This window comes from Ochlerotatus camptorhynchus, unplaced genomic scaffold (assembly GCF_037179485.1).
Source record: "Ochlerotatus camptorhynchus isolate MF236.1 unplaced genomic scaffold, CSIRO-AGI_Acam_v1.1 ptg000383l, whole genome shotgun sequence".
Lineage (NCBI taxonomy): Eukaryota > Metazoa > Arthropoda > Insecta > Diptera > Culicidae > Ochlerotatus > Ochlerotatus camptorhynchus.
Genome location: NW_027040870.1, coordinates 1,399,587 through 1,426,814, shown reverse-complemented (window position 1 = coordinate 1,426,814; position 27,228 = coordinate 1,399,587). Strand labels below are relative to the sequence as shown.

At 38.5% G+C, this 27,228-nt stretch overlaps 2 protein-coding genes across 5 annotated transcripts in view; both read right to left on the bottom strand.

The window, feature by feature from the left end:
• Window positions 1–27,228, bottom strand: part of LOC135710451 (active breakpoint cluster region-related protein) — a 190,615-nt gene that overhangs the window by 90,074 nt on the left and 73,313 nt on the right. For all 4 annotated transcript variants that reach the window (XM_065233025.1, XM_065233028.1, XM_065233027.1 and 1 more), the window contains one exon: window positions 14,201–15,039. In XM_065233025.1, coding sequence (XP_065089097.1) covers window positions 14,201–15,039 — 839 coding nt within the window. The remainder of the gene's footprint in view (window positions 1–14,200; window positions 15,040–27,228) is intronic.
• The window catches only part of LOC135710460 (uncharacterized), a 189,751-nt gene that overhangs the window by 133,506 nt on the left and 29,017 nt on the right, over window positions 1–27,228 (bottom strand). The window lies entirely within an intron of this gene.

Genomic DNA, 27,228 nt, shown 5'->3' with positions numbered 1-27,228 from the left:
GGGTTATCAACAAGACATTTCGCGCATACGTTTTTGTATCCTTTCAAGGAAGAACATTGGTAATAAAACAGATGAATAGGATCAAAGCAACTGATTTTTGGGTTTTGATCAATTACGGGTAAACCATCAAGCGGAATACCACAAACGTAATAGTTCTTATAAAACAAAACGTTCTGTTTTCGATAGTTCCTCCTTTTATTCAAATATAACATGGCAGTACAGGAAACCCAAATTGATATGAAAATACCTTTAAACCCAGATTTCTCAACAATTGCGCGTGCTTCAAAAAATCTAACTAGACGTGTGGATTCAAGAAGGTTCATTCAACAAAATCCAAGCCTAATATTTAAAGGAAGAAGCCAAAATTCATCTTGGCCGAACATAAAAACCGAATTTTAACAAAAATACGTACTTTTGTCAATTTAAACCTGGCTTTGTGAGTACTTAAAAAAAATAATCATCACGTATCAATTCAGCAAGGTCCATTATATAAAATCCAAGCATAACTTTCAAAGGACGGTATCAAAATCCAACTTAGCAGAAAAGCGAAGACAACAAATCAAGAACACTGGCAGCTCTTCCATTTTATCATACGAACGCTATGAGACAGGTACAATCGCGTCATCTGCCGCTCAAAGGTAAATCCTTCGAACGAAGTTGATAGCAAAGATCACATCCTCAGATGAAGGGTTTGTGTATTTGCTCATTTTTCTAAGCGTTGCTTCCACCTTCACTCAAGCGCAGCGCTACTGTAGCTGTCGCTTAGATTCTGGCAAAGTTGCCAGTCTTCTTGATTTGTTGTCTTCGAGAAAAAGGAAACCCAAATTTCTAAAAACATACTTTTCGAATTACAACAAACCCGGTTCAAACTTCACGTATAGATTTAGCAAGGTCCATTCAATAAAATACAAGCTTATTTTCCAAAGATGTGAGCGAAAATGCAATTTGGCAGAAACCAGAAACCAAATTTCTATGAAAATACGCATGGCTTCAACAATTCTACAAAATCCACGCCTACTTTTCAAAGGAAGGGCCCGAAATTCAACTTGGCTGAACAGGAAACCCGAACTTTTATCAAAATACGAACTTTTGTGAATTTAAACTCAGTTTTTTTTCAAAAATTTAGAAGTTCAAACCCTCACGCAAGGATTCAGCAAGTTCTATTCTATAAAATGGAAGCCTATTTTTCAAAGAAAGGAGCCAGCATTCAGTTCGGCAAAACAGAAAAATCAAATTTCTATGAAAATACCTACTTTTGTGAATATTAACCAGGTTCGTCCTTCCCGTATGAATTCAGCAAGTTCCATTGGATTTTATCCAAGCACAAATTTCAAACGAATTGAAATCCAACCTGGCTTCAAAAAACCTACCACAGGTCTGTTCTATAAAACTCAAGCATGTTTTTCAAAGGACGGAGCCAAAATCCAAATTGGCTGATCAAGAAATCCAAATTTCTATGAAAATACGTACTTTTGTGGATGTAAACCCGAGCAGGAAAACACAACTTATGAATACCAAATTCAGGTATGAAAATAGCATAACTCGCAACTTAAATATGGTATTAATGAGGCTGACATAAGCGGTATAATACCTCAAAAATATTCTACCAATAACGAACTAATAAATAATTTAGTTATTACAATAACAAACGGATAACAGACGCTTTTTGCCAGAATACCATAGTTTGTTATTTTGAAGGTCTTCTAATACAAATTTAATAACTATTGTAGGTGTTATTGTCTAAAAACTAAAAGATCACATTTTGTTATTTTGGTATTCATTTGATATTTTACAAAATATTACGACAACTGAATAATATCAAAACAAGGTTTTATACCACAAGCATACCAAAATCTGGTATCATACCATATTAAGATATTTATTTGTTATCGATTAGCTATCGGTTCCTGCTCGGGAACCCAGTTTTATCAACAATTGTGCTTGCTTAAAAAAAATCTACCATCAGGTATGAACACACGAAGGTTTAAAATTTCAGCCTACTTTTCAAAGGATGTGAATCTCACAAGAACGAGGAAGGGGTCTAGGGGAGCGGAATCTACGTTAAAAAAATAGTTAAATAGTTTCAGGAAAGCTCACACTAACATTAATTGAATCACTTTTTGAATCATGTGCTGAATCATATTGAACCACGTCAGAAAAGGTTGGGCTTCGTTTGGAACATTTAAGCTTAAAAAAGTGTCGGTTCACTTCGGAAAACTAGACTTAGGAAAGCTAGATGACCTAAACATGCAAACAATGCAAATAACAAAAATCTGAGGCTTACTTAAGAAAATGTAAAACCAGTCTTGACAAGTTTGGATTCAGTACGGAACAAGTTGAATCAATGCAGGAAACCTTTGATTCATATAGGAAAGGGATTAAATCAACTAATGTGGCCTCACTCCAGAAAATGGTCCCTATGATGAGAGAAAATGTGATGTTCTGAAGGTATTTAGAACCATTCCTGATCAACCTTATATGATAAGAGAATATCTATTTATCCAGGATGATGAGACAATACCTTTTTTTTGTTTTTTGTTTATCAACTTATTTAATAAGGCTCAACCGAATTAACTTTACAGAGCCGAGGATTCTTGTTCAATATACAATACATCTATACTATACTATAGTCAAAAGGTACAACGCAATAAACATTTTATTTTCCGCTATCCAATAAGCCTCCTCCACCAGAACGGGAGCCGCTTCCAGTGGTTTCATTGTATGGCAGATTCGCCAACGGGCGTCAGAGCGCTTCCATTGCAGCAATGGACGCAAAACGTGGTCAGCACTCACACATTCATCACGAAACGGTTGCTTTCCAAAGTCGACGACGCATCGACTGAAAGAACTGCTGATGAAGAACAATGAGGAGGACCACACAATGGTTGCTGCAAAGTAAACAGACGATTGCGTGACACACATTGAGAGTGATCTGCTTCTGTCGACAGCCGAGTGAACACTGATGAGACAATACCTGAAGGACTCCAATTGAAATTTTTTATCAGTTGTTAATCTTTAGAATGATTCCTGATAATCCTGATATGATGAGAGAATATCTCAAGGACTTCATTTGATCTTAACTTTTGTGTGACTTGGAGAACGTGTGATATTTTTTTCATTACAAGTATATGTCCTACACAATATGTTGAAGCATTCGAAGCTTTTGAAATTCCATGAATCTCTACGGATTCGTATAATAATCATGGTGCAACACTTTGTAACCTTGTAGATCTTCAAGATCTGAACTCAAGTCACATTGGAAAACCAAATACTTTGCTAATATAACTGATATGTTATATTTGTTGAAAGTGTAAATATAAGGATCAGAAATCCAGAATAATTATAACGTTCTAGATAATTCAAAAAGAATTTCTTTATTTTTTTATAAATTTTTTTTTGTATTTTTTTTGGCCGAAAAGTTTCTTAGAATCAGCTTGTTAGAACTGAAAATTAAGCCATGATAGTATTTTTAGTACTGCTAGGCCTTGATAAGCTAGTTTTGCGTCCAAGAAACGACTTGGTCTTTAAAACGCCATAATAATTTTACAGATATTTCTTTTCCTTGATTTGTTTTCCGTCGATCTTGTTTTCCGTGCTGCGCACCAATGGTACCGACGCCAGGGAGGCATCTCCCACACCTGGACCCTACCTATCGACCCATCAACTCATGAACCGGGGACCAACGGCTTTACTTCCCTTCCGAATGAAGGCGTGATCAGAGATGTTATGCCTCAGAACATCCCGGCGGCGCCGACTGGGATTCAACCCAGGCCTGCTGTGGTGAGAGGTAATCACGATTGCCACTACACCACCGACGCCGCTAATTTTACAGATTTCAAAATTACCTAACTTTAAAATAATTAATAACCCCTCAAAAAGCGTCAAAATAGCCCTCTACAAAGCCATACACCATTGAAAGGCAAAAACGGTTTTAGAAGGCCGAAAACACCCAAAGATGGAAGTGAAATGGCAACGTGTGTATATAAAATTATTTAATAAGGCTCAATCGAATTAACTTTACAGAGCCGAGGATTCTTATTCACTATACAAAACATCGTAAAACTATAGTCAAAAGGTACAACACAATAAACAGCCTCCTCCATCTGAACGGGATCCGCTTCCAGTGTTCTCATTGTATGACAGTATCGCCAACGAGGGACAAAGTGACAATTGATAATGTAATGGACGCAAAACGTGGTCATCACTCACACACTCATCACGAAACGGTTGCTTTCCAAAGTCGACGTCGCATCGACTGAAAGAACTGCTGATGAAGAACAATGAGGAGGACCACACAATGGTTCCCTGCCGAGTAAGCAGACGATCGCGTGACATACATCGAGAGTGGCCTGCTTATGTCGACAGCCGAGAGAACACTGCGAAATGGCAACGTGGTCATTCTATCGGTCCAAAGACCCGTTAATATATGAATACCAAATCGATGATACTGTTCTTAGCAGAGTGGATCAAGTGACGGATCTTGGTGTCGTATTGGACTCGAAGCTTTCCTTTCATTCCCATTATGCATCGATTATTTCCAACGCTAATCGTCAACTTGGCTTCATCTCTAAGATTACCAAGGATTTCACGGATCCACACTGGCTAAAAGCATTGTATTGTTCACTCGTAAGGCCGATCCTAGAAAATGCTTCACTTGTATGGGCTCCAAACGACGTATCATGGAATCTAAGAATCGAGCGTGTGCAAAAAAGATTCATACTGCTTGCGCTCAGAAACCTACCGTGGCGTGATCCTTTGAACCTTCTAGCTTGTCCCGACAGGCTACGTTTATAGCTAAATTACTCAACGGTGACGTCGATTGCTATCATCTTCTGTCACTGCTTGATTTCCATGCTTCAGGTAGGATGTTACGTCAGCAATCCATGATGCAACCGAGCTTTCATCGTTCTCTCTATGGCTAGAACCAGCCTATTTGTGCAATGATTCGTATGTTTGTATCCGTCGAGTCCGCGTTTGATTTTGGTATGTCCACACCTCAATTTGTGAATAGAGTAAGAAGACTGAACCTTATTTAAGACGAATAGTTTATTCATTAAGACAACTTTGTCAGATGACTAATTAATTAAATAAATAAATAAATAAAAAAATAAATTAAAACACCAAAATGCATTTATTGCAAATTTATCATGAATGTTTATACAAAATTTACGCATCTAGAGTAAGTGTACCAATATTTTCCCATATTTTCCATTTTTGGACATACCTCAGAAAAACGATTAAATATCAATCTTCGTGCGTTTTGTGGCCGATATGTATATGTACCCCGATGAATAAGATCAACAATCTAAACACAATCTAAGATCTCAAACATGCAGAAATCATGAAATATCATCAAAACTTGGCCAAAATACGTGCATTTCCTCTACGTTGGAAAACACCGATAATTTTGCAAATAATTTGAAACAAGCTTATTTCCAATTCATGATAATCGTTGTAAACAATGCATTAATTCCAATCTCGTTCGAACTGAGTTTTTTTTAAAGAACATAGGTATTTCAAATAAATCTGACTTACAAATATTGGCTACAAGATAAATTTCTTGGCGTTTTTTTTTTCCAATTTCCGATATTATCCTGGTTTATCCTAAAGCACATAAAATCCCAACTCTTCAGTTTTTAAGGTTTTCCTTGTATTGGTGCCACTCTTATCATTCTATTGTGACTCTCGGAAGGCCCCATCGGCTCTAAGCATTAGGGGTTATTTCCATAAACTACTCTTGGACTGTGAGAATTATATGAATAATTTGAAACTTCCGACAGAGAAACAGCAATTTGAAAAGTCCATTCAACTCAGCACCTCTAGTATAAAGCCTAGGTATATAAAATAGCTTCCCAATCAGAGTGGAAATTCCGATGGCAGCACAATCATAAGGACTTCCGCCGCAGTTAAATTTCCGGACGCCACACGCTGCACACTGGGGATAAAAATACAAAAATGTCTCGAAATTCAGCAACTCCAGTTCTCGAGGGGACTGATTTCATTTTGCGTAGAATAGTGTAAGTTGGGGTTTTCGCATAAAAACCCAACATTTTAATCGTGATGGTAAAAATAATCCTTAATTGGATTTCAATACCAAAACATCTCGAGCATCCAATAAAAATGTTTTCAACTTGCTCGGATATGTGCAACCTGTCATTTTGACCTGTTTAGTCCCAATTTCTATATTTAAAAAAAAAAGAAAAATTAAAAATTTTGTTTTCAATGAGAAAATTTTATCAAATAAAGTTAATCTTGGGAAACAATTTCAGAAATTCATATAAAAGAACCGTATTAGGTAAAACAATTCAACAAAATGTAAGTTGGTTTTTTTTTGTCAAAATAAAAAATCCCTTAACTCGCACTATCCTGCGCAAGATGAAATGAGTTTTATTTGATTCATGAGATTTTTTCCAGTAAGTAGGAATAATTTGATGAAATTTCTCCAGCGAGAACTGGGGTTGTTGAATTCTGAGACATTTTTACGTTTTTGTCCCCAGTGTGCGCTGTCTGCTTTGTGGTTAACAGCCGAAGCCTGTATAGCGTCAGAAGTTCAAATTACCGACCACCGATCCACAACACGCCAGGTGTTTTTTCCCTATTGACAGAGCCTAGAGGGTGCTATGTGGATCAACGGGAAGCAAACGGTGATAAAAACATACGTGAAGGTGGTAGACGATTTTGTGTGACGAAAAATGAGGGTAGGGATGTGATAAAAAAATGTTGAGTACGAGTCTGCGCTAAGTACGTTTCACTGGAGTTCTCTCGTTAATGTAGCTAGGTATAGCTTGCTTTGAGTATATTTGTGAACAGGTTATTTATCCGCAGCGTTTTTTTTTAAGTTTCGAAGCTTATCTCAGGAAAAGGATTTGCATGTTACTCATAATATAATAACATCATGATATTCTAGATAGTGCATGTTTGTGTTTTCATGGAGCTGAAGAAGGCATGCTTCAAGTTTACTCCGAATACAGGAAGTAACGAACTCACTCATCATCTTCGAAAGACATACTGACAGTGATTGTTAAATATTGAAAATTTGTTTTTTGTGTGTTGATTTCTGACGGCACCTCGCGATGTATCCACGCTCTACAGACAAAAATATATGCCACAAAAGAGGTGATGGCACTATATTTGTAAGCCGGCAGCCGGGCAACCAATCACACAGCTCTGAAAAGGAAATGTGTACATTATGAAGTTCTCATCCCCTGTCAGCATGGTAGGTATATGCGGACTTCGTTCCCGCAGTGCAGTTCTAGTGAACGTACACGGAACGAAATAACGCATGTCAATCCGCACATAGCACCAAAACAACATACCTACATTGAACTCGAAAACTTAATTCTAAACATGTATACCACGTACGTTTGCAAGTATATCACTATTCTGGCACTTTTGACATAATTTAAATGGAAACAGTAAAGCTTTGAGTAGCAATTTACCGTTCAAAACCACTGTTTTAATGTTTGGATAGCTATTTTATTGGATATACAGTTAATTATCTATAATTCAATGTTTTGGAAGACGACATCGGATTTTCTGGGCTACTGCACAAGATAATGTCCACTGATTTACTGTTCTGTAACTCGATATTTCTCGATGGTACCTTCAATATCGAGCTGTGTCACTAACTAGAAGACAAAAGACAACAGTCCCAGAGTCAAATAGTTAGTAAGTTTATTGGTCGGTAGTTTCAGTCGACGTTGTTCATCGTTTCACACAACTCGTTTTCCGTTCTATAGGTATCACACATCTTGACTTGGTTGGCCAATTGAGCTGCAGACCTCACCTCCGACCACCGGGCCTTAGTGATGATATGCATCAAGGTAATTTCTTTTTATTAGGTTAACGACTTTCAGTTTTATGGAAAAGTTAGAAGCTACTGAGAAGCAAAGTTCAAGGTTCGAATTCCACCGGTTGACGTAGATTTTTTTAACATTTTTTTTCATTAACACGTAGCCTTCCGATCATGTGTGCTTTGCATCTCAGTACCTTCTAACTTTTCTATAAAACTTCTCTAATATAGGGGAAATGGATGTAATGTCGGCCTAAATGCCCCTAATTTGGACCCATACATAAATTCAATAACCGACTAAATTTTCAATAGCGATTTTTAGCGTTGGTCCCAATATTAGATCCATAGGCCAACATAAGAGCCATTTCCTCTACGTATTAAGTAAGTTTCTCTTAAATTTAATTTTTATAAACTAAAATACAAATACAGTAATGACCCGATTTTGTCAGCCCCTCCGGACATCAGACTTTTATCTTTCAATAACACAACACGTAATTCCACATCTTTTTCATTCATCTTTAAGATGGATATTCAAGGTATACTTTGGTGCAATAAGACCACTGAAAAATCGAATAGGCTTCGTGTAATATTGTAATGTGTAATGTGTAATGTAATATATGAAATATTGGACACATCGATAAAAAATTCTTGTTCTTCAATTTTTCTTAGAACAATGCGTCATCCGGACACTACAAATGGATATTTAAGGTTACTTGTGGAAAATTGTCAAAAAATGCTGCTCAATATTAGGGACACTTAGGCTGACATTAGGGACATTAACCCTACATTGAACATTTATTTTATAATAAATAAAATGCCTTAGTTTCCCCCACAGCTTGATTCCAAATCTTATACATTCGTCATTAATATGGATGGTGATATCAAAAGACTGGAAAACGTAGAAGGGCTTAGAATAAGAGTATAAAAGTTGTTCCAAAAGTTTAATTGGAAAAGCATTGTAATTATATTAAAAAATCATCCGACAACCACGTTATAGAGTTTGTAATTGTGGTGATTTATTACAATTACTGTATCTTTTACAACAAAAAGTGAGAGGTTGTATCCAAGACATGACCGTAGACTTGACTAGACGACTGTGGTTGGTAAATGCTGGGTAATGCGCAATACAGATCCCATTGAGATCACTATAGCCTCTTCCCAGCAACTCCTATCCCTACCTCCCCGTGGTACCGGCCGGGAACTGTGAGCAACCTTAGGGAAGATCGGGTAACCAACCCCGGTGGGAACTTTGGTCATAGGCCGACAGGGAAGGGGGGGGGGGGGGTTTGCTTCGGCAAGCCTGAGTGTCTGTTCTCCAGGAGGAGCGGCTCACAATAGCATTTGTTCCCCATGTTAGGGACGGCATTGCAACGGAAAATCAGCAACAGAGGAATACGAACCGAGACCAACGGCAACGACGAAATAGGACTTGCGATTGGAAACTCGGCACGTGGAACTGTCGATCTCTCAATTTCATCGGGAGCACCCGAATACTCGCCAATCTTACCTCTAAACGACCGCGGATTCGGCATCGTAGCGCTGCACAGGATCCATGGTGCAAACGTTTAGAGGTAATCATACCATCTACCAGAGTTGCGGCAACACACGCGAGCTGGGCACAGCTTTCATCGTGATGGGCGAAATGCAGATCGGTTGGTGGCCGATCGACGAAAGAATGTGCAGGTTGAGGATCAAGGGCCGATTCTTCAACTTTAGCATAATCAACGTGCACAGCCCTCACTCCGGAAGCACTGATGATGACAAGGACGCATTTTACGCGCAGCTCGACCGCGAGTACGATCGCTGCCCAAGCCACGACGTCAATATCATCATAGGAGACCTAGACGCTCAGGTAGGCCAGGAGGAGGTATTCAGACCGACGATTGGAAAGTTCAGCGCCAACGGGAACAGCCTACGACTCACCGATTTCGCCGCCTCCAAGAACATGGCCATACGTAGCACCTTCTTCCAACACAGCCTCCCCTATCGTTATACCTGGAGATCACCACAGCAGACGGAATCGCATATCGACCACGTTCTGATTGATGGACGGCACTTCTCCGACATTATCGACGTCAGGACCTATCGTGGCGCTAACATCGACTCTGACCACTACCTGGTGATGGTCAAACTGCGCCCAAAACTTTTCGTCAACAACAATGTACGGTACCGACGCCCGCCACGGTACAACCTAGAGCGACTGAAGCAACCGGATGTCGCCTTAGCATACGCGCAGAATCTCGAGTCAGCGTTGCCAGAGGAGGGCGAGCTCGATGTGCCTCCTCTAGAGGACTGCTGGAGTACAGTAAAAGCAGCCATCACCGACGCAGCCGAGAGCACCATCGGGTACGTGGAAAGAAATCGACGGAATGAATGGTTCGACGAGGAGTGCAGAGCGATTTTGGAGGAGAAGAACGCAGCGCGGGCGGTAATGCTGCAGCATGGAACCCGACAGAACGTGGAACGGTATAAAAAGAAGCGGAAACAGCAGACCCGTATCTTTCGGGAGAAAAAACGCCGCCTGGAAGAAGCGGAGTGCGAGGAAATGGAACTGCTGTGCCGTTCCCAAGAAACACGGAAGCTCTACCAGAAGCTCAACGCATCCCGCCGAAATGTGCAAGGATAATGACGGGAGTCTATTGACGGACGGACGTGAGGTGACTGAAAGGTGGAAGCAGCACTTCGATGCGCACCTGAATGGCGAGGAGAACGTAGGCACGGGATACCAGTGCAATGGAGGAAACGACTACGTCAATGCAGCAGATGACGGAACTGATCCAACTCCCACACTGAGCGAAGTTAAGGATGCCATTCAGAAGCTCAAAAACAACAAAGCAGCTGGTAAGGATGGTATCGCAGCCGAACTCATCAAGATGGGCCCAGAAAAGTTGGCCACCTGCCTGCACCGGATGATAGTCAGGATCTGGAAAACAGAACAGCTACCGGAGAAGTGGAAGGAGGGGGTAATCTGCCCCATTCACAAGAAAGGCGACCATTTGGAATGTGAGAACTTCAGAGCGATCACCATTTTGGATGCCGCCTACAAAGTGCTATCCCAGATCATCTTCCGTCGTCTATCACCTAAAATGACCGAGTTCGTGGGAAGTTATCAAACCGGCTTCATCGACGGCCGATCGACAACGGACCAGATCTTCATCGTACGGCAAATCCTCTAGAAATGCCGTGAATACCAGGTCCCAACGCATCATTTGTTCATCGACTTTAAGGTGGCATACAACAGTATCGACCGCACAGAGCTATGGGAAATCATGGACGAGAACGGCTTTCCTGGGAAGCTGATCAGACTGATCAAAGCAACGATGAACGGTGTGCAAAACTGCGTAAGGGTTTCGGGTGAACTATCCAGTTCATTCGAATCTCGCCGGGACTGCGACAAGGTGACGGACTCTCATGCCTACTCTTCAACATCGCTCTAGAAGGTGTAATGCGACGAGCCGGGCTCAACAGCCGGGGTACGATTTTCACGAAATCCGGTCAATTTGTGTGCTTTGCGGACGACATGGACATTATCGCAAGAACATTTGGAACGGTGGCAGAACTATACACCCGCCTGAAACACGAAGCAGCAAAGGTCGGACTGGTGGTGAGTGCGTCAAAAACAAAGTACATGCTAGTAGGCGGAACCGAACATGACAGGATTCGTCTAGGAAGTAATGTCACGATAGACGGGGATACCTTCGAGGTAGTGGAGGAATTCGTTTACCTTGGATCCTTACTGACGGCTGACAACAATGTGAGTCGTGAAATACGAAGGCGCATCATCAGTGGAAGTCGTGCCTCCAAAAGAAACTACGGTCAAAAGAGATTCACCTCCGCACCAAATGTACCATTGCAGAACGCTAATAAGACCGGTGGTCCTCTATGGACACGATACATGGACTATGCTCGAGGAGGACGGTGAGTGGGGGCGAAGAATGAACCACGAGCTCGCTGCACCCTACGGCGAATCCAGCATCCAGAAGGTGGCCAAAGCCGGAAGGATGCGTTGGGCAGGGCATGTTGCAAGAATGCCGGACAAGTGTTGATTATGTCTTATCTTAAATGTGATGTTGTACAAATAAATGTATGTGTGTGTTAGGGAAAGCACTTTTTCCCATCACGAAAACGGCTAATTTTCTGATGACAAAAGTACACATTTTCGAGCATAAAATGCACGGAATTTTTGGTTTATTCAATAGATAATAAAAAAAGCGAAAATTGATTAGATGAATTTCTTGCTAAAATGTTCCATTCACGACCAATCATATAAATTCGAGATTTTCATGCTTTTTTCCACCGTCCTGGAGAAAACCTTACCTTAATTCGAACAGAATTTTTATGTAGCACTTCAATACTGTTACGCATTTGACCACAAACGTTTGGTTGCTGGGTACATTATCAAAGAGCTTTGGGGGTGATGTGGCTGACATGAAGGCGAAAAGACGTTCGATGAAAATTATGCAAACTCTTAAGCAACAATAATTTATGGCGGTCCTGAAAAGAACCGTTTTGTCGTGATAGTTGAGTAATGCTGAGCTGTTAGGGTGTTCAACATGGTGAGCTGTATGTTGTTTAGAACGAGGATGACCCGCTTGACATAGATGGCCCACAGCGGCGGCTCACGACGAGCAACTGAATCCGATCAGTAGCGGTGCGATTTCTTCCTTCTTGTTCAGTGAATGGACGCTCATGTGGGCTGGAGTTTGCTGCTTGCGGGAAGCCTTTCATTGTGTACTTGAGAACAATGTTCAACGCCACGCGCCGAAAGCACTGCTACTGCTGCTGCTGATGACGACCAAGCGGACACCACCACACACAGTGATTAAATAAGCACCGTTCGGTGAGACCGGATGGAATTATATTATGAAATCTGTGTTAGGGAAAGTGGTTTTTGCAGGCAATTGGTGATAATTTTTGAACAGTTGGACATTTGTGTAATTTGCAGTAGTGACCTATTGAAAATTAATAAAGTGTTAATTTTAGCAGATTTGTAGAAATATTTCCAATCGATTGGCTTGTTTAGAACTACATCCACTATTGACAGAGGTATTAGTGGTCAAACCCTGACCACTTTCCGTAACGTGTTCGATTTTGTTTTTTTTTTGGAATTGCACCCCCAATATGTTGCTGGAAGACGTAATCCTATGTAAAAAAATAAACACAGGAAGAGCATTTCATAGATGGGTCGCAGAAATTCAGACAGCTTGGTCATGCGTTTTAAAAAGTTTATGTAAAATTTTACTTAATTCAAAATCTTGTTGAGATAATCAAAGTTAATGTGCACTGTGACTCTATTTGATGATTTTTGTGCGACTTGCGATGTTCAGGGTAGACATTTCAACATTTTAACGTTATCATTAAAAATATAAATGCATATCATGCCAATTTCATAAACTGCTTCTGCTTTAATAATGTACAGTTCAAAAAATCCGAGCAAGGTTTCACCCAAGAGCGAATGACCACCGAATGTGTTGACCCATTTGTCGCCATGGCAAAATTTATGAATGAAACACATGTACACAATGTTCGCAGTGGCAAGCATATGCCTGCGTTCATACAGGGACATGCTTTATTTGGCCTGCACGCAGGGTGTTCTACCCCTGACCGAATGCTAAACAAAAAGCGTAATATCAATCTGAAAAGTATGGTCACGTGACCGGTTTCTTCATTCCATTCTCCTTCAATATGACGATTTTTTGTTCATTTTCAGACTTATCGTAAGTGTCCCTTTCAATGTATGAATCCAGTTCGGACATTTTTTACCCTCCAAAAGTATTCATTCCTTACCCTTCCTAGCCGATAGCTAAATTGGGCAATCATTAAATTTTCGCTTTTCTCTTTCTGTTGACATAAGCAACGAGAAATGGGACTGGAACAAAAACAAAAGAGCTCGAACGAATCCAGTCAAAGAAACTGGTTTCCCCGTACAGTCACGATCGCGCAAAGTCTGACATTTCGAGAGATGGAAACCGTGTCAGGATGTGTGCAAGCCCGGACGATAGTTACAGGGAGTGCTGCGCTGCTCTGCTGTGGTGGAGTATGTCGTAAGTAGGTCACGGTACGACGAACCTGTTCTCTCAGGCACTTGTCACTGGAGATCTGTGCAATGCAATCTTCCTTTTTCTAGGAAGTGACATTCTCGATTTCGTATTAAAATGTTAAGCAAATGAGGCACTCACCGAGAGTAGATGTACTATGGTGAAATAAATATGTATACTTATTTGCGAAGTTCGAGAAAAGTGTGAAAAGCATCAGAACTTTGCATTTAAATTTGTAATCGAAAGCATATTTAGACTCTGGTCTTGCTGCCCTTGTCATTTCGCCAAATTGGCAGTGATAATGTTAATGGGTGAAAAGCTACTGTTTTCAATATCAGAATTCAAATCAAATTAACAGATCAGTACTTACCGTGGTGGAACCTTCTTTTTGAGGTCCTGTGCACCGGAAATGAGCTGTGAAGTTCGTTCGGCTATCGACAGCGGTGGTGCCGATGGCTTCGGATGTTTCCCAGCATCCGTCAGGAATGTACTATGCTCGCTCACGGAATTGTTATTGTTGATCTGCTGTGACTTTTGGTACAACGGGCCGCTGCTATTGTTTAAATTCTCACAACTGCCACGGTTGGTGTTAATCAGTACGTTTTCGTAATTGTTAGGCTTGCCAGTGGCAGTGGTCGTGGATTGTATGATTGTGGTTGGATTGTTATTACTATTGTCGCTAGTTGTTTTTACCGGCAATGCCGGCGTTGTGGCAGCGCTTGAGTTGCGTTTGGATTCTTCCGGCTTGGAAGCGCTTTCGGACTCCTTAACTTCAATTACTGTTACAAAATGACTGGGCGACGATAGGAGCGCATCGCTTTGACTGGAACGTCGCGACCGGGACTGTTCACTTTCGGAAGTGCTGTCTTGTTGCTGATTGTTAGGGTTGGCACTACTTGGTACACCAGTCTTCCCGGAGGACGAGGTGATCATCGTCGACGTAGGCGAGGATGAGGAGGACATCGATGAGGATTTGGTGGGGGATGACACGTCACTACTAACGCAGCGACGCTGATGTAGATTCGAGGTAAGCTCATTGATGCACTGATTCAGTGCACTGTCCTTGTGGTGATTGTCCCTGCGCAGGGCCACCAGACCGGCGGTAGCACTGTCTTTTTCACCGGAGGCATCCTCCTCAGCGGTGCTGGCACCATTGGAGCCTTTGTCAGTGCTCGCTTGATTGGCAGCAGCGGCCTTGATGATTTGGTTCTATAAAGAAAGAGAATATTGAAATGTTATTAGATAGGAAGTCTGATGGGAATTGAGCGGTAATGCTTTAAGAAATCAAGTAAATCAGAACAATATAATCTAGCCGGTAAAAATTAACACTCTGATTGCTAAAAACAAATTTCTTTCAAGTTAGTTATACATAGTCACTTAGTTAGTTGTATTTATTACAGAGACAAAGTTTTTAATATACATGTCGTGCGGGGCTAGTTTTGTGTAGGGAGGGAGGGAGTTGTTTTGAAACTTGTAAAGTAAATCACCAGGATCTTTGGGCAGTTGATAACCATTTGTAATACCGGATAGTGCAGGATATTCCATGTGAAAAGGGAAGGCAAGAAAGTTGATGTTTCTCCATATTAGTTAAATCTTCATAACACCAAAAATTCATATTTTTTTTGCAATTTCACAAACTGATTTGACGACGCATTTTAAGGATGTTTGTTTTGGAATGGAGTTTATGATGTCGATTGGTTTTGTCCATTTAATAAGCAAAGATGATGAAAATTTATCACGTATCGAAAATAGCCCGACATTTACATTTCCGACTGCGGTTAGATGGCTATATGGCGAACATTTTCTACAATCATGGTCATTCATATGCTTCTCACACCATAAAGGTGTTGGAAACCGTAAGGTTTTTTTTTTGCGAAATTCAAATTGCCGAATTTTAGCACAAATGTAAATGATTGCCCATTACAAACAATTAAACAAAGTTTGATCCCGACCAAGGTCGGTTAACGACATGAAAGCAAATCGATATTAAAGTTTGTAGTTCTTATCATTATGAAAATTCAATTTGATTTCAATCGTCGCGACATTAGTCTGATATCATATTGTGCTTTCATTACATTTGCTTAACTTTAAGTACTACTGTTAACGTCTTGTTGAAAATTTAATTTAAGTTCATCTGTCGTTGAACTAACGATTATTGTTTATTTGTTTTGTTTAAAACATTTAAGGTCTTTTGTGACTTGTCCGGGATGAGATTTGAGCTCAAGTCATTAAGCGAGATATTAACCATTACGCCAGGCCCGTACTCAGATAAATATTGTAAATGCAAAATCAGTAATCAAATTGCCTTCATTGAAAGCAAGATTAGATTTCCGTATGATTCAATAGTGTAAAATGTTGCTCTCATTTGTTAAGATCAACTGGATTGAATACTCATCAGTTTCATCATAACAGCAAATTCTGATTTCAATTTTATTTCTAGCGACGCTGGTGGTGTAGTGGCAAGCGTGATTGCATCGCACCCCAAAAGGCCTGGGTTCAATCCCAGTCGGCACCGCCGGGATTTTCTGAGGCATAAAATCTCTGATCACGTCTTCCTTCGGAAGAGAAGTAAGGCCGTTGGTCCCCGGTCCATGAGTTGATGGGTCGATAGGTAGGGTCCAGGTGTGGGAGCTGACGTTGGAAGCATTTGTCCTCAGGTTTACAAGATCGACGAAAAACAAACCAAAGAAAAAAAAAAAAAGATTTCTAGCTTTGCTCTGATTGGCATCAGAGAAGGTCGCGTCAGACCTATTCATTTGGCGTAACTGCTCATGGCACTAGCAAATAGGATCTTATGTTGCCTCAATTTAGATTTTCCCAACATAACTTAAAATTTAGATAAATTTCCCGTCAATAAAATTAAGTACTGTGTGAACAATTACGCTCAAATATATTGGCTCGCATGAGCAGCACAGAAACAAAACAGCAACACTCGGATCCAAGGATGCCAAAAGATAGCTAAACGGGTACGAATATACGATAGATACGAAAATGACAGTAGAAACAAGTGAGAAACTGAAAGAATATGAAAAACGTTCTCTGAATGCCGGTTGGTGCAAACTCGAATGATAGATTAGAATGTTTCAGCATGTTAAACAAAATACTCAGCTTTCAATGTAAGCTAGCATCTGCGTTCAACGAATGAATTTGAAGGGAGAAATCGTACGTCGCAACTTGCCACTAATATTTGTGATTGAGCTTCAGCATTTTATTTTGTGCTATCCATTATTTACAGAAGTGAATATGAGTTTGAGAAAAACTGTCGACACCAAGAGTGAGTCTTGAAAATGGTTACGTTATGAGTAACTTCAAATGCCACCAAATTTCAAGGTCTCTAATATTGATACATTGCGGCTAAACTCTTAAAGTTTCTGGAGATGAAGCTTTAGCAAAAAAAAAAAAGGTCGAAGATGTTTCCGATAACAATATAACAAAAAATAATAATTTTTGACTCGACCATGAAGCTTTGCATAATTGTTTGTTATGTGGCAATCATTCACATTTTTGCAAAAATTCGGCCATTTTGGATTTTGGGAATTTTTTTTTTTTCAAAATGGCATCTTTGACATTTTTCAATAAATTGAAGCACGTAAACGGCGCTATTGATCGAAATGACGCCTGACACAAAATTGTTGAAAAAAATAAAGTCTTTCTGGGAAAAATATAAACGATAGTTATTTTTTTTGTTATTTTGAGCAAAAATTCAAAAAAGGTGTTAAGACCCATAATACTTCAAAAAGCATATCTTCAAATTTTAATTTTTTTAAAAGAAAAAAATGCAAGCTTTTGGAATACTTAGAACCCTGGACGCTTGTGATTTTCGAGAAATTTTCCATGACCATGAGCATGATTGACCGCCTGTGAATGCAACTCCGTTATTACCAGATCAACTGTTATTACACAGAGAGCCAAAAGACTTTGCTTTGAACTAGCAATCATCCTCAATGTGTAAGTACTGATGATCTAAAACCAGGCAATACCAGCACCAGCCCCGTCCGAATGCTGGTCAAGAAAGGAATGGGTAGGAATATGTTGATCACTTGGATATTGGATAAAAGTGTTGGGATTGCAGCAGGATTCGTTTTGGTAAACGATATGCTGAATTGATGTCCTAACGATTCAATAGCGTGAAGGAGCGTCCCACGGTCTTCTGCTTAGTAAGAAAAATCAGTCGCCACTAGGGCGCCGAGCTACTTATATCACAAAATAATGTATTGTAAAGTTTCCGATCAACTTGTTGTTACTAGGGCTCGACCCCTTACTTTGTAGCTGCGCCTTTACCGACTGAGCTACTCCCTCACTGATAAAACGCTGTTGACAATTTATTTCTCAGCATGTTTTTAGGGGTGATGCACATATTATGTCACGGTCTAAGGAGGGAGGAGAATTGTAAGATTTTGTGACAAGCAATGCATTAGGTATAGGAAAAACGTGCCGAAAGGGGGGAGAGCTGCTCAATGATTCCTCAATTTGGCGTGACATAATTTAAGTATGACCCCTTATTGATGGGACAACCTAGCTTTATTAATTTTTACGATATTTTCTGAACAAAACATGTAACTTTTAGTGCACAATGTAAAATGCCGGTAGTTTACAATCGTCCTAATGGATAACTATTTTCTGACAAAAAAAAACCTCCCTGGGACTGTTATGCTTTTATCGGCAGTCTAAGCCGGTCAAGTACAATCATACTATATGTCCAGGGAAGTCTAGAAAATTTTCAACTTGAAAAATTCCTAAAAAATCCAGCCATCAGAACCCTAGTCTTAACCACTTCAAACTAGGGAACAACGAATAGAAGATTAGGAATCACAAAGACTAACTTAGTCATTTTTTCCTTGTTTCAAGATCATCCTCGGTGGATAAAGCCGAGTCTTGTCACTATTAACAAGGCATAACAAGTAACAAGGACTAAGATGTGTTCCTCGGATTACTGAAAAATCCTGTTCCCCTAGTTTGAAGTAGTCAGGACTAGGAATCGGTGGTAGATTTTACATCCCGTAGCGTACCACGAAAAGGTGATCTACCCACGTTACGGGGCACCGGGGGATATTAGAGGAAACATCAGAGAAGCAGATTCCGATGCAACTCTGAAAAAACTTCCAGTGGAACTTGGAAAATACATCCAGGGGAAGCCAGAAAAACTTCGAGGAGACGTCGGAAAAGTCTTCTGGGAAAAGACAGATGAAACTACCGAGGCAAATAGGTCGAAAGACACTTCCATACTCCATAGTGATAAGCTAGGCGAAGCTTCCGAGGAACATTGGAGGACGAAAGTTGGAAGAAAACTGCCTCGGAAATTTTTTGAAGTATCTCGGACGATACTTCCGGGAGAAATCATACGTTCCTTTCCGGAGAAGCCTAAAGAAACTTCCAGAGGAAACCGGTAGAAACTTCCGACTAAGATGACATACATTTCTGGAGGAAGTTTTGATAGACTTCTACGAAAAGCCAGAAAGTATCTCCGGGAGAACTCTGTAAAAAATTGCCGTGAATGAGGAAAGGAAAGGAAGTCTCAATGACTTCTGAAGTCGAATGAGTATTCTCTCTTTGTATTCTTCTCGGATGGATCTCCGCAAGCTATCAGTTTTAATCTCACAACTACTGACAGCTTGGCGGCAGCTACCTTTTGAACTTAATATTTTTTTTTCGAAAGGGTTCTAGTTTTGTAAAAATCAACATTTCCTCATTTTCCGAATATATGCATACATAATAAGTTGCCGTAACTTTTTTCCTATAGACATCTTTTGCTGATATGGACCATGCTGGTATTCCATTTCCTTGTAATTTGTAATGCACTTGGAAATATCCTGAAAATTTCCGTCAAAAATTGCCCCAGGATTGATAATTTTCTTCAAATATTCACTAAAAAATACGACTGATTTCGAGTTGCTGATAATAGAACAGCTGTTTAACACGCAGTTCAATTAGAAAGGTTGCCGAAGAAAAAGAGGCTGCCGACAATGATCACACTCACCTGAGAAGTTTGGAGCGTAGTAAAAACGTGTTCAAACCGTTTTGAACAATTCTGCCAATCAACAGAATGGATAGAATTAACCACTTCATTCGAGCAGTTAAAATGAGGTTAACTACCACTCGAACTTTGGAATAAAACACTATTTTGAGATTTTTTCTAGAACCACGAGAAAAGTAGCCAACATTTGTGCGTTTCAAAAAAAAAAAAAGAGATAAGTTGGTTCAGTTTTGTGAAATTGCTGGTAGAAAGTCACGCCAAAACTGCTTGACAAAGTGGTCAATAACAAGCAGCAAATAATGTAAACAAACAAACACGTTATATGTGTACGTGATACTGAGAAATTGCTTATAGAAGTGCAGACGCTGCTGGGATTGAAGAGAATACGAAATTTGACCATGAATCGTCCTCACAATCGTTGTAGAATTTTCTTCAGAACCACCTGAAAAATTCTACTCAAAACTCTCCTTACATTTCACTAGGAGCTCTTCTTGGATTTATTTTCATAATTGCTTTGGATTTCTAGCCAAAACTTCCTGAAAATACATTCCAGTCCAAGGGCCTTAAAAAGATTCCATTTTGTTAATTATTGACTTGAAATCAAAAGAAGTCAAGTCTACTTTCAACAACATCATGAGGTTTAATTATGTGAAAAGAGTTTTGAAGCTACATACAATAGAATATACCAAAACAAAACACTAATCGACAGCGTTCAAAGCAAATGAACACACTGATATCGAATGATAAGATAACAAAACGATAGGCATATAGCAATTTCCCGGTACTTTACTTCCAAATACAATTGGGCGAAGTCCCACGATTCCCTTCGCGCAAAAGCCGAAAAAACGCAATTCATTTCACGGAAATCCTCCAGCACGTCATCGCAATTCATTTCACAACTTCAGCTATGTGGGTGCGTTAGTATTAGTTCTAACGGTGACTATTTCGCTGAAAGCGACAATACAAAGATTAATCATCACCTCACCCAGCTACAGATAACAATCGCCTGTTAAGCTGTGTGTAGTTATTCTCTTCGCGAATACAAAAGCTGCACGGCATTTTGACCTTACTATTATATCTCTGTATCGCTGAACTGAATGTAGCGATGAGATGTTTGCTCGCTGCAAAAAAAAAAAACGTCGGCCGTACTTGCCTCGACACTGAAAACGATTCTCCAGAGATGATAATTAACCTCTAAACTAGCTCAGCACTGCGAAGCGTAAACTCAGGCAGAAATGGAGAAAAGTAAACAAACAATAATAGGAAAAGTTTTATGTATTTCAACCAACCTATGTGCACTAAAATTTATGTAGCACTTACGCTGACCAAGGTTGCAAATACTCATTTCAGCTAAAATAATGTTTTTCGGAATAATAAAACCAAAAGATGGTATGATGGCATGTTTAACTTGTAACTTACAAGAAGAGGTTACAAAGTATACGTTTGAAACATAAAACCTGTAAATTTTGCTTTCTATGAGTCACAATCAGCGATTTTCTGATCGCTGAGTGAGTGAGTGAGTGAGTGAGTGAGTTTGTGAAAAATCGCTGATTGTGACTCTCATGAAGTGAAATAAACAGGTTTAATATGTCAAACACATTATTTGCAACCTCTTCTTGTATCCTACCAATTCAAAATTTGATCATGGCATCTAATTATTTCATAATTTAGAAAAACATTGTTTAAGCTGAAATGAGTATTTGCAACCTTGACGCTGACCATGCAATGCGCAACTTTCAAGTTTTAAGGCACTTAGCACTCGTTTTACTCAGGGGTCTTTAGAATTATTTCGAAGTTTTCCGGTAGGTTTAAGCGAATTTTGTGTAACAAACCATAATCAAATCACACCAATCAGTGTATGATGACTTTAATTTTGCAGTCGGGTTATAACAGTATACTGCTTCATAAATTAATACCATGTTTCGACTGATAGAGTCGTTATCCTCATTTTTTATCAAAACTCACCACGCCTACCACTAAACTTAAAAATCGCATTTAATTTGGAAAGCAAGAAAACGTGAAATTTTTACTGTACTGAGCAACACTCACAAAAACGTACCTACACACCTCCACTCTACCTCCGTTTTCCGGATTGCAGCCTCGCGGAACAGTCGGAAGGTTCCGAATGGAAGAAAAAAAAATCGACCAACAACGCAGTTTTGCCGACAGACAGACAGAGAGTACGCTTGGCAGCAGACCTAATAAGAAACTAATTATCAAACTTATGATTAGTCTACTTTTCTCTCTCTTTCTGCTTCTTAATTTCAGCCTGGAAATTGGAGTATATGTTTTGCAATGCGAATGAATTTTCATACTTACTGTTTTGTTTATTCTTTTTGCCTTTCTCGTACACCTAAGGTGTACCGAAAAGCTGTAATATCATTCGAAAATCAAATGTATGTGTGTTTTCACTTACTTTTCTCCGGAATGAATGAACCGATTTGAGTGTCAATAATTTCAAGTTGTTCCTATCCATAGATCTCTATTGAATTTTATCTTAGTCGGAAATTTGGTTTCGGAGATATGTATGACCATGTCTATATAACTTGCACGACAAAGCCACGCATTGCCAATAGGGGGATTAATACTGCATATCAACAGCCTTTTCAAAAGCCATTAGACGATATGATTTATTAATTTTAAAACAAAATACCGGTACTTACCACAACTGGGATTAGATTAGATGGATCTAATCTAACTGCAAATGGAGTATTACAATTCATTTAATATAAAAATTAATTTAAACCCCATAATAATAATAATCAAAAAAAGGCGATCACCCGCATAAACGGTAGAAACATGTACACAATGAAATCGAAAGCATTGCCCTCGAATCGAATTGGCCGGATTTCCCATCCCCATTAGCATCGCATTGGCCAAAGAAAGTGAGATTTTACTTCTTCCTCTTTTTTTTTTGTCTAGTCGTATCAGCAACATTACGGGAAGAGCCAATATGAATGCGGTAAAAATAATTTACCACGCTGCTTTTTTGTATTTGTCGATGAATGAGTTGTGTTTGCAGACTGCGCGTTTTGTATTGTAATCGAACGAGATTTCCTGCGGTGAAAATGAAACTTCGCGATGGTTGTTTAAATTTAGATCGGATGCGTGTGAAATTCGGTGAAAGTATTTTCCGTTTGTGCGACTCAGCCGGAGTACATATGGGTACGTTAGGGTTCGTTCTTATGCATTTTGCAAATAGTAAGGATGGCTCGGTAATATGTGGATTTTGATATTTACATGAACCTATATTGCTCCACACAATCTACAGTAACAAATCGTCATGTTATCGAAAATCAATGTGCTTTAAATCGTTTTTAACGTTACAAAACCTTCAAAAAGGTTGATGCTATACGCAAATCAAAATGCAAATACATCAAATGTAAGTATGGGTTACTTACATCCTCCGCAAAGTTTTCTAACAAAATGCAACGGTAGAACTGCTTTTCTAGGATCCAAACATTATTGGTTACGTTTAGGGGCCTCCCTTAGCTCAGTCGGTAATTCAACAGCTATAAAGCAATACCATGTTGCAGTAGAGACTGGTCCACATTTATATGAGAGACATTTTTTTATCATTTTTGTCAACGGGCCAACCTCCAGAATCGACCCATTAGGTGATAAAACCACTCTCTGAAAATGTCAGATCACTCACTGGCGCTTTTGGCTTAATGTTTATATGGGGATTTTGGTTCAATAGTATGGATAAATAACATTCATTCCCTCTTTCGTGCATATAATTAGGTTTAGCAAACACGACAAATTTCAGCGCATGTATCATAAACTCAAAGTAACAACAAGCAGCACGATTCAAATTAGTATTATGGATATATTCATTATTGAATTTATATAGGGGAAATGCAGGTAATGTCGGCCTAAGTGTCCCTAATTTGGGCCCATACATAAATTCAGCAATCGACTTAATTTTCAATAGCAACCAAAAATATCCATTAGTAATGTCCCAATAACGCGTTCATCTAGATAAAATTGATAAATAGCAGCTTTTTAGCGATGGGCCCAATCTTAGATCCATAGGCCAACATTAGAGACATTTCCCCTATACGAACAAAATATATTGCAACAAAATACCTAAAAAACAACTAGATTACCACTAAATAATAAAAGTTCATATTATCCACAGACCAACATCCAGATTCATGTCTTTAGGAGAGTGAACCACTCTCTGATCGTTTCAGCTGTTTTTGTAGCTTTTGGTTTAATGTTTATATAGGAGATTTAGTTGAAATCAGTGTTGGGTAAATATAAAAAAATAATAAATCTCACCAATGCCCAAGATTACGCTTGATTTTCGAAGACAAATATCAACAACAAGCATACAGCTGCGGATTATTTTGCAAGCTGTGATATTCAAAAGTGAATATATCTATAAAACTGATTGGATTCATGATGCAGTCTTAGGACTGGTAGTGAGTTAGTGTGAAAGACTGGGAATCCTTATCCTCTATTTTTCCTGAAAATACCAGGGATTCTCATCATTGTTAAGGGAATCAAATAATTTTCTTACCAAGGATATTTAAAAAAAAACTGGATGAATTTGAAAACACAAACATTTAACTTTCCTCGTTAAATTCCTGAATTTCAATTTATAGATCCAGAGTGGATAAAGTAACTCATAAATTTTGAAAAATCAGAGGCTTGAAATGTTTTCGTTTTGGTTCTGAAATATTCGTGTTCCCCACAAATTTTAATTTAGATTCCAATTTTTGAAATTGTGGACTCAAAAATTTTATATACTTCAAAAAAATATTCAATAATCTGGAGTCATGTTCCTTGCACAGTTTTAAAGGCCAATGGATTTTTTTAATAATTTCTTAGGACTTCAGTCCAAGGGAGCTTTGGGATTTTTTTTTTGCGAAAAACATCAAGTGCAATTTGCTTTCAAGGTAATTTTGAGGAATTTTAGATTTCATGTGAAGCCTGAGATAGTTTTGAGTAGAATATCAGAATAGAATTCGCAGTAAATTTGTAAACTGGAATGGAATTTATGAGGAGTAGAACTCCAGTGAACTTCAAAGGAACATTCCAAGGGCATTCTGAAGATGATTTCCTGAAGTTTGTGGGAGAAAACTAATTCGGGGCATCAGTTCTTCGAAATTTTTGGAGAATACTTAGGGGGAAAGGAGGATTGCAATTAAATCTGAAAATAACTACAAGATATCTTCAAAGGGATTTGGAAAATAATTCCAGAAAAGTTTGCCAAACAAGTTATGCGGAGAAGTCTAAGGAATTTGTGAGGAGAAATGCGAATGACCAAGGGAAGGAGTGAGATTCAAAAGGAAATCTGAAATTAATTCAATGACAATTCTTTGAATCTAACTGAGGAGTGTTCCAAGGCAATCCGGGGAAAATTTAAAGAAAAAATAATTCGGAGGCTTGTTCCATGCGAATAATGAAGAATATTTCAATGAAATTGCGAGAATTATTCTTAGTAAATTTTGCTGATATTGTTTTAGATCATTCAGAGAAGCATTCCAAGTGAAGTGAATTAATTGAATAATGCTATAAGAGTTTCGGAAGAATACAAAGCGAATGCTGAAGATAACACCACGGGAATTTTCATGAAAATTTCCGTTGAATATAGAATGGACTTAAGTCTTCAGAACTACTTGAAAGTTCAAAATAAATCTGCTTTGGCTTTGTAGTTTGAAAAACTATAAATACTTCATAAAAATGTTTTAACTTCCCTGAAATTTTTTGAACTGCCTAAAGCTTCCTCAATTTTCCAAAAGATCATGGATCTTCTCTAAAGTTATTCGCTGAAGTACTCGGAACTTCTTTAAAATTTATGTAATTTCTCTAATGTTAACGGAGCTCCTCTGAGGTTCTCTGTTCTTTCCTAAAGTCCTTGAAACCTATATAAAAAAAAATTAGTGTTCATGTACAGGGTGTCCATTCAAATTCCATTTTTCAATTCCCGGTTTTTTCCCGGTTTCCTTTAGAGACAATGATAAAATTTTGTCAGTAGAATTCCTCTACAATATGCAGGGCTGGTAGTGGGTTATACAATAGTATTGATAGTATTTATTGATCGGAAAGATATAAAAGATATGAATCTAATCTGTCGTAAGAATGCGATCCGCTTTGATAAATATTATAAATTCTTAAACCACCATGCGCATTTTACAAATTGTTTAGGAAATCTTGAAATTGAAAAAAAAATTTAGGCACAGAGAAAAATGCAACGTCTTGGACAAATTCGTCAATTTGAAAGATCTCGAATATAGAAACTTCTGTAAAACTTCAAACATAAACAAATTTTCATATCTCTTCTTCATCATATCTTCAAAAAAGTTGTAAGATTCAGGTATACATTTTAGAAATATTTGACATTTATTTAATGCTGGTACTTAGTAATTCGTTATCTTTAATTCAAATTAAGAAAGCGTAGAAAAATTTACGATATGTAAATTGTAATATGTAATTTCACAGTCCGAGAAACATTTAATGATTCTAAAATATAGAAAATATTTCATGATTTTAAACATCTAAAATCTGGGTTTGGAAATTTACTGATTCCGGATTTGTAGAAAATACAATTTGATTGGCTTAGAAAAGAACTTCTGAAAAAAAGAAGATTCAACTACATGATTTTTCGATGTTTGCCGATACTAAAGCTTCCGGCCTTCAAAAGATTGATCGAAATTCAGGTCTTTGAAAAAATCTCTACCGCTTGGAAAGTTTCTTAGACCATTTTCCAACATATTACGCTTGGGAAACTTTCAAGATGACGAAGAGATATCGGAACCAGAGTATTTTTTTGAAACCTCAGAAAATTTGTGATATTTCGAGATCATAGACAATGGAAAAAATTGAATATCTTAATTTTTCTTGAAGATATCGGACTTGAAATAAATGCACTCTGGTCATTCTATTTAAGAATTTAAAAACCTGTTTTCGGGTTTTTTTTTTTTCAGAAGTCTATCCTAGTTTTCCCAGTTTAATTAAACCAGTTGAATTTGGTGAAAGATCCCAAGTACCGTCACAAGTTTTATCGCATGATAAAACACAAATCCTTACTTGAAGCATAAATTATTATTTCGCTTACCTGTTGACCCTAAAGAATACAGTATTTAATGTGTAGTAAGGTCAAATTATGTTATTCTCAATTGGGGATTGGAATTGAGAAGAGAAATGCAAGGAAATTCCAATGATGATATTTGAAATAATCTTAAAAGAATCTTTACAGGATTCCAAGAGGATGATAAGGAAAGTATTTTTTTATTTATAGTAATTTTCACACTCTCGGATCATTCGTGCTTCATCCGGGTGAGATTTGAACTCATGATTTTGGAGTGAGAGGTATGAATTCAGATCTTTATGTTTTACAGACTAACCTCAGTATTCAAAGATGTCCTAATCTTGGTATCTGGTTAGCACAAAATGCACAAATTAATGTTTAATTT